We start from the raw sequence: 12,672 nt of genomic DNA, 5'->3' as shown, positions 1-12,672 counted from the left end.
TTGGTTTTCCGGGAGTGGGACATGAACCCACAACCTTCTGATTCAAAGGCGAGGGGGCTGTGAACTCAGCCGCAGCTGACGCCTCTGCACTCCACTAAAACTTGCATTGCAGCCCATGGCACTTCTTAAAGTACCTTTAAGAGATTAGAACCTCTTGAGTTCTGCCCAAGGGTCATGAGGACTCGAAACGTTAACTGATTTCTTCTCCACCGATGCTGCCAGACCTGCTGAGTTTTTCCAGGTAATTCTGTTTTTGTTTTGGGTTTCCAGCATCCGCAGTAGCTTTTAGCTTTTTGTTTTTAATCTCTAAAGACGCTGTCTTTGCCAGCTTTGCTGCCAGCCTTTACTGCCAGCGCAAGAACCTGTTTAAAAGATTTGTCCTCTGGGTGTGCACATCGCTGGCCATTTATTGCCCATTGACCGCCCTGGAACAGCCGCGCCAGGGGTCGGGGTGGTGGAGACGATACCTTGGACTGCTGCAGTCCCATGTGCTGTTGTTATCCGTAGCGGTTTAAAACAGCTAAGCGACGTGCCGAAAAAAAACTCAGCAGGTCTGGCAGCATCAGCGGAGAAGAAAAGAGTCGACGTTTCGAGTCCTCGTGACCCTTCAGCAGAACTGAGTAATATTAGGAGAGGGGTGAAATATAAGCTGGTTTAAGGTGTTGGGGGGGGTGGGAGAAGAGAAGTTGGGGGGGTGGGGGAGGTGGGGTGTGGTTGTAGGGACAAGCAAGCAGTGATAGGAGCAGATCAGCAAAAGATGTCAGAACTTCAGTTCTGCTGAAGGGTCATGAGGACTCGAAACGTCGACTCTTCTTCACCGATGCTGCCAGACCTGCTGAGTTTTTCCAGGTAATTCTGTTTTCGTTTTGGATTTCCAGCATCCGCAGTAGTTTTTTGTTTTTTTTATTTTAGTGATGTGCTGAGCCTTTTATTAAGTCAGCTGTGTTCGTGAGGAACTGGAGGCACATCTAGGCCGGACTGGAGTCACTTATAGATCTGACTGGGTATGAATGGCAGGTTACCTTCCTTAAAAGGGCATTAGAGAATCAGACAGCACCTTCCAAACTCACGGCCACTACCATCTAGAAGGACGAGGGCCAGCAGACACATGGGAACACCACCACTTGGAAGGTCCCCTCCAAGCCGCTCACCATCCTGACTTGGAAATATATCGGCTGTTCCTTCACTGCCGCTGGGTCAAAATCCTGGAACTCCCTCCCTAACAGCACTGTGGATGGATCTACACCACATGGACTGCAGCGGTTCAAGAAGACAGCTCACCACCACCTTCTCAAGGGCAATTAGGGATGGGCAATAAAATTCTGGCCTAGCCAGCGATGCTCACATCCCATGAATGAATAACAAAAGTAGCTGGGTTTTTATGAAAATTCGGCATCTTGATGATCACTTTGACTGATGCTAGCTCAATATTCCAAGAATATTGAGAACTACAGGTACAGGCTTCTAAATTAATTGCTGCAGTCTAGCTGCTGCTTCATGTTATTTGCTTATCTGCTGTTTGAGGGAGGTTTCCTGTTCAAGCTGCTCGTGCTGTGAGTTTGCAGTATGGATGGAAGGCCCGCCTGTGAGGAAATTTACACCTTCTGCTTCCAATTTCCAGTGCTTTTATTCCTGCGACTTCCTGAGATGTGCTGTGACTGTGACTCAGAAAACCCAACCTGATGGGTGATGTAATGGTGTGTTTGGATGCTTTTTTGTATCACTGCACCTTTACAGTGTATTGAGCTGGTGGCTATTAGATCTATTAGAGCACCCAGCATGTTCCCCTAACTTTTTCAAAAGGCAGCAAGTATAATTAGACTAAAACTGCACAGGGGTCCCACCATAACACGGCCTGTGGGGACCATATTTCAGGACTGAGTTAATTCGAGGCCCTTTTTGAAAGGGCCAAGCCAGTAAGTCAGAATAATGCCGAACTGCAGATAAACTGCTTAAAATGCCCTTGTAAATTGATATACCACCTGACCTGATGTGAGCAGTCTCCCAATAACAATCAATTCAAATGAATTAAATTTTATTTTTTCTGGTAACAAAAATGTGAGTGTACATGTACGATCAAACTTTTTACATCCAAAGATGGTCAGTTCTCGCCCACATGGATTGCACAAAAATATTTTTGCGAGCGTACAGTCTACAAAAGCATAGTCCGTTTGTTGAGTGAATAGATGTGTGTTGAAGAAATCAGTCATTTTTAACTGTTCTCCTTTACTCCTCACCTCTACCTTTGCTGGATGTAGAATGTTCTAAAGTTGTGTCACACTTGCAGCAGTTGATGTTTCATTGGCTTCCAACCATCTCGGCAGTTCTTCTTGATTTGGATAGCTGTGGGTTGATGGCAGTGGGTTGGTCTCGGTGTCATTGTTGTCATCTTCAGCGAGCTGGATGTCATAAGGGTTTGGATCTTTTACACTGGCCCATATTTCAGCATCTGTCATGGTCTCTTTGGCAGCTTCTTGAGGGTCGATATTGGGCCATGCATTGACGCCAGTATCTAATTTGGCTCCAAGTACAGACCTGGCGTTACTTGGGTTGTGGGCGTTGAATCCATCATAGTCGACATCTCTCTTCTCGCTTTCAGTGAAGCCTTCAGAATCTTCCTTTTCATCGCTGTTGGTTTCCGCCTCAAATGCAACAACCTGGGCATGTCCCCTGGATATTTTGACACAGTTGATTATCACCTCTTGCTAGGCACGGGTGCGTAGATATATTCCCTCTTTCACGTTGAGTTCCTTCAGGCAAGTTATCACATGTTCCTTACTGTCCACCATTATGTTACCACTTTTCCTCTGTAGTTATGATTGAAGTTGATATGATGCATTGGTCAACGGGTTGAATTTTTGATGTGTTTTTCAGCAGACAGATGCATTTGATGCTCCCATCTCATGTTACCAGGTTACCTGGGGATGGGTGTGCAGGGCAGTTATCAAGCAGTAAGATGGCCTTCTTCAGTAGTTTGTTCTGTCTGCAATGTTTTGTAACGTTTGGTGTGAATTCATGGTGGAACCAGCCCTTGAAAATTGAAGCCATCTGGGCTTTGGCACTACTTGAGTGTTGGCATGTTAGCAATTTCAGTTTCAGATGATAGGAGCAGCCTGGTTTGGCAAATTTTCCGATGTCAACCAGTTTTGTTGCAGCAAAGGATGACTGTCAACCTTTTCTTTACCTGTTTAAACAAGATATTTTGTTAGTGTCATTTCTTGCCACTAGTGTCTTCTGGTAACATTTAGCCGTACTGGATTTTCTGTTCATAGTTGAAGATTTGCTCTTTAGTGTATCCTCCTTCGTCTAAAATCTTCTTTAGTTCAGTGGGAAATGAAATTGAGGCTAGATTGTCCACGGGCCATTGTTCTCCTCTTATAGTAACTGGAAAAATGCTCGTCTGGTTTTTGAATCTTGCTAGCCACCCTTTGCAAATTCTAAGCTCTACCAGGACTCTGGTATTTTCATTCATTCGCTGGAACAATGTCTTAGCCTTAGCTTGAATGACAGCACCAAGCGCGGGCACACGCTCTGCTGGGTGAACCACGTGTGCACAACCTTGCTGAGAGGTGTGTTATCATCATTTTAGGCCTCCTTACCTGCTTGGCCACCTCCATCCATTTCGATCGATGCCCTTCTCAATGTCTCTTCGCCTTTAAGTTGATTCAGTGATCAGCATTCTTCTCGAGATTTTTTGACTTTAACAGGAAACTCTTTCGAGTTATCAACAGTCACAGATTGCAACTCTTTTGAGTACAACCACAAGTTCTTGGTTTCCGGGAGTGGGACATGAACCCACAACCCTCTGATTCAAAGACGAGGGTGCTATGAACTGAGCCACAGCTCAGCATTCTTCTCGAGATGGATGCTCGAGTAGTGCCTTCCTTGATCGGGGTTGATGATTTTCAGCTTCTTGGCAATGTTATAAGATTTTCTCTTTCACGATTCAGTGGACATGATCTTGTGTTGCTTGTTGCCTGGGTATCAGTACAAGGGCAGGACACTTTTATTCTAAATTTGGCCCATACTAAAACAGAGAAAGCAGCATTCAGTTACAGTGGGAACATTTCACTGGCTAAACCCTTAATTAGTCACGAGGCTGCCATGTCATTGGCTGGTTCTAAATCTAACTATGTGTTTCATTATCAAAGATTTATTATTAACAGAACACAGTTCTGTAAATATTGAATACCATATGTATTTTTCCACATAAAGTGTGACTGAAATTAAAAAAGTTTGACAAAGTTAATTTTATAGAATTGGTAGTGATAAATTAAAATTTTCTGGTAATGTTTATCAGTACTGGATTTTCTGTTCACAGTTGAAGATTTGCTCTTTAGTGTATCCTCCTTCGTCTAAAATCTTCTTTAGTTCAGTGGGAAATGAAATTGCGGCAAGATTGTCCACAGACCATTGTTCTCCTCTTATAGTAACTTGAAAAATGTTAGACAGACCCATATTGTAGTGAATTTCGTTTTGTAGCAGACTAGCGGGGTCAGAGTGTAATATTTATTTACAGTTTGGCAAGTATCCATAGCGTTTTTAGTTATGTTTCATAGCAAAATATCCTGAGGTCCTTCACAGTTGGTGGGGTGAGGTTGTGGGGAATGGTGGTAGGAGCAAAATAACTTTGCTGCTTAGATTTATTTAAAAAAACAGCACACAAAATGATTGCCCCGTCCGGGCAGCTGACATGTTCCTGGGCTACTGGCCAAGCAACCACAGTTTTAAATTAAATAGTTTTAAATTAGCTCATTTGATTTGCAGTAAACACTTTTTCTAATACTGAGTTGTAACCTTCATAGTTAGACCCTGTGCTTTTCTTGAAGGCGTGATTACTTTTTTTGCAAATGTATTTCTGAATTTTCCGCAACATATTAAATTTTTGCCTGGTATGTGGTACGAAGCAGCTAGAATCCCCTCATTTTAAAATTCACCTTGTGTATTGTATTGTGAAAACACGCTGCCCTAACCCATTTTCTCTCCATTCAAATTGCCTCAAACGCTCTCCCCTTTGTGTCCCATCCTTCAAATCGCGATTACAATTAAATTTGAGTAGGTTTTACATAGACTGATGGACTGAATCAGCTGGATGTCCACTCATTTATCCTGGCGAGACATTGAACTTCTCTCTGTCAACACTGTTGTTGCTTCTCCTTCATTTCCTCCTCCTACAAATCCCGCTTAACTTCCAGAAAAAAATCAGTCCGGTCTGCACATCTCATTTCCTGACCACTTTAAAAATTTGGGGAAAGAATAAGGGCTTCCATTTTGACTGTAGTTAGCAAAGCGTAAAATTTAAAGACAGTGTTCCCTGTTTGTCACAAGATGTAAATTTTATCTGAACCACTTGAATCTCTAGTCACCATGTTGTTGGGCAGGTAAAGCCTCAGCAAACAGGTAGAAACTTACTGTGTGCTTATGGGTAATATCACATTGGTTCTCTGTCAATGCAGCCTTCAAACTTTTTGTCCTCCTATTGTTCCAGGTCTCATTCCATCCACCAAACACTGGTTTACTGCATTTCTACCTGCTATACATACATATAAACATTCTCTCTCTCTCTCTCTCCCCCTCTCACACACACACTTTCTCTCGCTCTCTCTCCCACATTCTCTTCCACCCTCTGACTCTGCAAAGATTGAGACGAGGCCAGAAACGACGTCGGACACTCTCCTCACAGACTTTCTCTCTCTCTCTTCTGTCTCTAGCAGCTTTCACCCGCTTTGGTTCCTGCACTCTTTAACACACTCTCTAAACCCCTTCACTCCCCAGAGCTTCAGAAACACTCTATTAGCTGTGAAGTACATTGAGACGTCATGAAAGGTTGTTTACAAATACAATTTGGATCTTTATTTACTTGTCCAAAGCTGTTGGGTGGCAAACCTGATTTGCCCAAGCTGAACTTTGGGACACTGGCTACATTTCACATGTGGGAGGAATTGTTTGCTGTGCTGTTTCTAACCCCAGGATTCCTGGTTCAGTAAGAGTCTGAGCAGAACAGGTATTTGACTTCTGACAAAAGCTCTGTAATAATTAACATTCGCGTTGATTCAGAGTAACAAATGGAGCGTTGCAAATGATTGATTCAGTGGTCAAATTCTTCAGTGATGCGGAATTTCTCATATAGTTTTGTTTTTATGGGCATGGGAGCATCGATACACATCATTACGCTTCCAGCACATTTCAGGTTGTAAATAGTCATATCGAAATACTCCACTGAAGTCTTCCTGTGCCAAGTAAATGTGGTAATGTGGTATGTCTGATTTAAGGGACCTGAAGATACTGTCTCGTGTGTGTGTATGTGTGTGTGCGTGTGTCTTTTAACATATTAACCATCTCTGTCAAAAATAATGACCATATTCAGTACCACAGCCACAATAATTGGCCTGGGTTTCTTTTATGAGTAACCGAGTTAACATAAATTTCTTGCCTTTGGACTCTTGCCCCTATTGATAAAGCCTAGGAGGCTGTATGCTTTATTAACCACTCTCTCAACTTGTCCTGCCACCTTTGATGATTTAAGCACATGTACACCCAGGTCCCTCTGCTCCTGCACCCCCTTTAGAATTTACAGCCTGGCGAGGGGCTGTAACTTCACAGATAATCTCTCCTCAATGTATATACACTCCTCATTTATATCACTCTAGGAAATTTACTCACAGATTAGCCAGAGGAAAGGCTTGGGGAAATTCAAAGCGGGAATTGATCCGGAAAATTGCCAACTCCTGATTACTAAGAAAGAATGTCAGACTTGCATTTACATAGCATCCTTTACAACTACAGGATGTCCCAAAGCAGTTTTTCAGCCAGCAAATTTCTTTTGAAGTACAGTCACCCTGTTGTGATGTAGAATATGCAGCAGCACACATCACGTTCCCACAAACAGCAATATGATAATGTCCAGGTGATTTTCTTTAGCGATATTTGGTGAGAGATAGATATTGGCCAGGACATCGGGAAAAACTCCACTGTTTTTCTTCAATGAATCTTTCACACCCATCTGGGTGACCAGCCACGGCCTAAGGGGTAGAACCCGCCACCTGGCATTTCAATGTTGAAAAAAAAATAGGAGAGAAGATTAGGTAAAGCAAGATGTTGTGGATAGAAACAAAAAATGCTGGCAAAACTCAGCAGGTCTGACAGCATCTGTGGAGAGAAAGACAGAGTTAACGTTTCGAGTCCGTGTGACTCTTCTTCGGATCTGAAGAAGAGTCACACAGACTCGAAACGTTAACTTTGTCTTTCTCTCCACAGATGCTGTCAGATCTGCTGAGTTTTGCCAGCATTTTATGCTTTTGTTTCAGATTTCCAGCATCCGCAGTGCTTTGCCTTTATGCTGTGGGTAGATGCTGTTTCAGAAACCTGTTAAGATTTTAGGAGGACATCTGAGAGGGGGTTGAACACAGATCCTGAGAGCTGACATGAAGTATGACCCAGTGTGGTGATCAGCATCGCATTGGACCATCGCTACGTATGCTGTTGACCTGGAGCTAGGCTGGGTTTGACCCAATTCATCATTTGTTTTGTTTCATTTCTCTAGGTTTTGAACCTGGTCACATCCCCAACAGCATCAACATCCCCTTTAACAAGTTCTTGGACCCAGAGACCCTGAAGATGAAGAGTGAAAAGGAGCTTCGGTGCTTGTTTAAGGACCACAACGTCGACCTGAATAAGCCACTGGTAGGGACCTGTGGCTCCGGGGTCACCGCCTGCCATGTCGCCCTTGGTGCCCACATCTGTGGGAAAGAAGACGTCATGATCTACGATGGCGCCTGGGTGGAGTGGTTCACACGAGCTGACCCAAGTTACATCATCTCGGAGAAAAATTAGAAAATTAAATAGGCAGCGCCAAAATCAACGGTTAAGGGTGTGATGTGCAACCATTGAGATTAGTGGTTAAGTTAGTGAAGCCCCTCTTAAGTTTGATTTCATGAGTGTACAGGCACTCATTTTTTATTACGTCAGGAGGTAGGAGAAGGGATCAGTTACAACAAAACTTGTGCAGCTACTTGAAAGGTTCGATTTACACCCTGTTAAAGGGGCACTCCAAGTACTGAGCAGGTGTGGTTCACTCTATTGATGACAACATTAGATGGCCTTCTCTTGTAATATTGTTTTGCCATCATTGTGTATTTAGAGGGGTGGTGGTGGGGGAAATGAACAGCGAAGGATGACACCTTCAGCAGTTCTAAGTGCATCAAGAATGATGAGTTGGTGACAACATTTTGAGGTGGGGGCGGGGGAAGCGTGAATGTGAGAGGGAAATCCATTTCTGGGGAAAGTTGACATCAGCCAGAATCATTCACAGGTTTTCTTTTTTTCCCCATCTTTCTTTGAGGCACTACCTTGTCATTTACCCAGGATGCTTGGTGTGCCCTTAGGCTGAGTGTCAGCTGCTCTTAAAGTGTCTCAAACTGCTTCTCACAGTGAATTACTCCTTATTCACAATGACTGTTCTATGTTTAGCCAAGATTTCAAAGTGAGACCAGATGGTTTTGTTGCGTTTAGGATGACAGAAATTGAAATCTGAGCCTAGGTAATCTTTCCCTTTCTAACTAAAATTGTTTATCAAAAGGCCAAAGTTCGACTTACAACTTACAAGGTTCCAGATGTTAATACAAATAATGTTTCTCAGCCCACGTCAACAGGAGAGCACGTTTGGGTCAGGAGTTAGACGGCTCAGGCTGCATCCACAGTGTGAGGGAAACGGGGGCTAAATCCCTGCTGTGTCCTATTCCTGATCTAAGCCATGCCAAGTGAAGGCTAAAATATTTCCCTCCAGCAAGGAAGAAATATTGGAGAGGAAAATAGCACCTGAGTGGACCTTAATGTCATCCTCCAGCCTACTGGACTTTCTTCATGGAAACTGAACCTATCTTCTGGGCAGAAATGGTTTCGAAGCCAGTGGCCAATAAATTGGCCCGTCTGGTGGCAAGTGTGTGTCCTCCTATTCGAAGAGTTTAAATTGGAAACCCTTCCACTGGTCAATTAACCCAGTCGAGTTGGTCTGTGTTGCTGAATAAATAGAACCTGCATTGAGCCTGAAGCGTGCATGCAGTGGCTAATTCCAGATGTTGCTATGAAGCCTGTTTGCTTTGGGTAACACTCAGTGCTGTTATCCAATAATATGTCTGACATTGTTTCTGGTCTCTTCTCAATCTTCATAGACTCAGTGCATACCAAATGTGCCTCTGTGACCTTCTTGAGTTCCACATACTGGCCAAGTGTGCAATAATGCAGATTTAAGGAATGCGTTGGACAAGGAAGTCGGGACATTATTCAGAACCCATACATACAAAGCCTTCCCCAGACACCCTTACTGCCGGTGAAAGGAACAATGAAGTGGAATATGCGGGATCCACACCCAAGATCATTAATTTTGTTGCTGTATCAGTTTGCCGTCAGACCAGCTGAAGCATTTGATTAAAAGTCTGAGAATTTCAAATAATTTGTGTGAGACAAATGTGTCAGATGTCCTTTAGAGGGAGTCTTAATTAAGATAAATGTTTGAAGAAGTAATGAGAGGAGTAACGTGCTAAAGTTGCTAAGACCCAGATTATTCAATATACATGAAAATCCAAAGGAAGTAAGATATAATGAGAAGTCAAGCAATCTGAACCTTTAAGTCAATCTCTAACAGACATTCGACTCTGATTGTACCAGTCAAGCAGGGCTCTGTGCTGTAGCTTTCTTCCCATGAGGTTTCCAGTGTTACACTCTGCCTTCAGTGTATCAATTGCACGTGGTTAGAATATCCTCAGTTTATTTCATTACAATGAGTATGTGACTGCCTGTGGACAAACAAAATGGATGGTGGCATTTCTACCAATAGCATCCACGTTGCTGGCTTGGTTGTGGGTTCAAGTCCCACTCCAGGGAATTTCAGCACAAAATCTAGGCTGACTCTCCAGTGCAGCATTGAGGGAGTGATGCACTGACAGAAGTGTCGTCTTTCAGATGAGACATTAAACTGAGACCCTGTCTGCCCCTTCAGGTGGGTGTAAAAGGGAGGGCAAAATAAATAACACTATAGTTTCAAGCCATTGACTTTCCATTGAATGAAGTGTTGACACTTTTGGAAATTAATTGTTTAATATGTCACTGAACCCAACAGATGCTAATTGTAATTCTTTCAATAAAATTAATTCAGTTGACTAAGTTGTTTTATTTGGCTACCTTTTGCATCAAAGTAGATTCTTAAAGATCGGAGATATAATTACACCTGTCTTTCCTGTATGTTTTATGTTGAGTGGGTATTGCAACATTGCTGACATGGCTACACGTATAAGACCATTCTTAGAATATAAATTAGTCAGATGAAGATTCTGAACTGTAGTTCATTTGGTCCAAATGTTATCCTTGCTTCCAAGCTGAGAGACCAAAGCAGTAGCTGTGAGAAGGTCATGGGGTCATGAATTTTAACCCACAGGATCCAAAAACCAGTGTGATCCTCAATTGTGCCCCTTGCGTAAAACTAAGGACCGAAACGAGAACCTGACAGACCAAGGGAGTTGGGTGTGAGATTTTCTCCTTCTGATTCATTTTCCTGAAAAAAATGGGAATGAGCCTAAAACAGAAAATTATATGTTATACTTCAGTTATACTTTCATTAAAATTATGCTACTATTTCCTCCATTAAGTATACATTTCTATTTACAAAGGACTTTTTCAAACAGGGGCTAGATGACCTACTCACGGTTGTGTGACTGTTCCAAAATGTTTGTTTTCTGTCCTAAATTACCATGTGTATTTAATCAGTGTTTGTGGTGTTGCTGATTAGGCCTCTGGGAGAATTTTTAAAATATTCATTAATGGGATGTGGACATCGCTGGCTAGGCCAGCATTTATTGCCCATCCCTCCTAATTGCCCATTCAGAGCGTATTTAAGCTCTGCTGTGGGTCTGGAGTCACATGTAGACAAGGACAGCAGACCTTAAAGGGCATTAGTGAACCCCAGATGGGTTTTTTGTAATGACAATCAGCAATTGTTTCATGGTCATCATTTTACTTTTAATTCCAGATTTTTACTGAATGCAAATTTCACCCTTACCCAGGGTCTCTGGAATACTAGTCAGTGACAATACCACTTTGTCACCGCCTCCTCACTGAGGTTCTTTGATTATTCCTATGAACCTTCTTGCCCATCTGAATAGGCCTCTATTTAACATCTCATTTGAAGCAGGCCATTTCAGACAACGCAGCACTCCTTCAGTACATCGGCCACAGGGATTATGCATTTTTTTAAAAAGTGCTCCTGAGGTCATGATAGCAGCTGTATAAATGCAAGTGTTTCTTCTTTATCTCATTGAATTATTGGACCAAGTTATGTGTCCTGTGATAATTTTTTTATAAATCTTTCATTTGCATGAACTAAACCTCTTGTTTGAAGGGGTAAACAAAATATTCTTAAAGTAAAATACTGCAGATGCTGAGAAACTGAAATAAAAATCCAGCATTTTACATTTTTATTTAAATATCTTACATTACAACTGCGTATGTTGAGGGGGAGATGGTGGCTTACTCTTAATGTCACTGGTGTAATAGGCCAGAGACCCTGGCTGATGTTCTGGGGACATGGGCTCAAATCTCACTAAGACATTTAGTGCCATTTAAATTCAATTAATAAATCTGGACTTAAAAGTTAGTCAAGTAATGGTAATCATGAAATTATTGTTATGAAAACAAATGTCCTTTAGGGAAGGAAATCTACCATCCTTACAGGGCCTGGCCTACAACAATGTGGTTGACTCTTGCCTGCCCTCTAAAATGGCCTAGCAAGTTCAAGGGCAACAAATGCTGGTGAGGTGATGCCCATATCCCATGAAAGAATGAAAAAAGAAACTTCAGTGGCTGAAAAACCTATTCAGGTGGTGGTGAAAGTGGCTATAGAAATGAAAGCTAAAACAAAAATACTTGGAAAAACTCAGCAGGTCTGACAGCATCTCCGGAGAGGAATACAGTTAACGTTTCGAGTCCGTATGACTCTTCATGAGAACTAAGGAAAAATAGAAAAGAGGTGAAATATAAGCTGGTTTAAGGTGGGGTGGGACAGGTAGAGCTGGATAGAGGGCCAGTGATAGGTGGAGATAGCCAAAAGATGTTATAGACAAAAGGACAAAGAGGTGTTGAAGGTGGTGATATTATCTAAGGAATGTGCTAAAGGGGACATTAAGGGTAGAAAGCAGGATAGCAAGGTACAGATAGCCCTAGTGGGGGGAAGGGATCGAAATAGGCTAAAAGGTAGAGATAAAATAATGGACAGAAATAAATTTAAAAATAATGGAAAAAGGTGGGAAAAGAAAAATATATATAAATTATTGGAAAAGGGGGGGTCGGAAAGAGGGTGGGGATGGAGGAGAGAGTTCATGATCTAAAGTTGCCCACCTATTTCCTTTATTTTTAAATTTATTTCCATCCATCGTTTTATCTCTACCTTTTAGCCTATTTAGATTTCCCCCCCTCCCCTAGGGCTATCTGTACCTTGCTGGTCCTGCTTTCTACCCTTAATGTCCCCTTTAGCACATTCCTTAGATAATATCAACACCTTCAACACCCCCTTTGTCTATGACAGTTCCAGCGTAGTACCCCAGCGTGACCACTGGGGGAGTCTGCCATGCTCAGCCTGCAAACAGGTGGCGCTGTGGGGGGAGGCTGATTGCCGCGACCGGG

General features: G+C 42.5%; 1 protein-coding gene across 1 annotated transcript in view; it reads left to right on the top strand.

Moving 5' to 3' along the window:
- mpst (mercaptopyruvate sulfurtransferase) overlaps positions 1-10,157 on the top strand; it is an 11,101-nt gene extending 944 nt beyond the window's left edge. Inside the window, 1 exon segment of the mRNA XM_078532177.1 lies at positions 7,544-10,157. Coding sequence (XP_078388303.1) covers positions 7,544-7,833 — 290 coding nt within the window. The 3' untranslated portion in view covers positions 7,834-10,157.
- Positions 10,158-12,672: the final 2,515 nt, after the last annotated feature.

The sequence above is a fragment of the Cetorhinus maximus genome, chromosome 29 (assembly GCF_964194155.1).
Source record: "Cetorhinus maximus chromosome 29, sCetMax3.hap1.1, whole genome shotgun sequence".
Classification (NCBI taxonomy): Eukaryota; Metazoa; Chordata; class Chondrichthyes; order Lamniformes; family Cetorhinidae; genus Cetorhinus; species Cetorhinus maximus.
The sequence above is the reverse complement of the archived record's forward strand: the minus strand, read 5'-3'. Positions and strand labels throughout refer to the sequence as shown.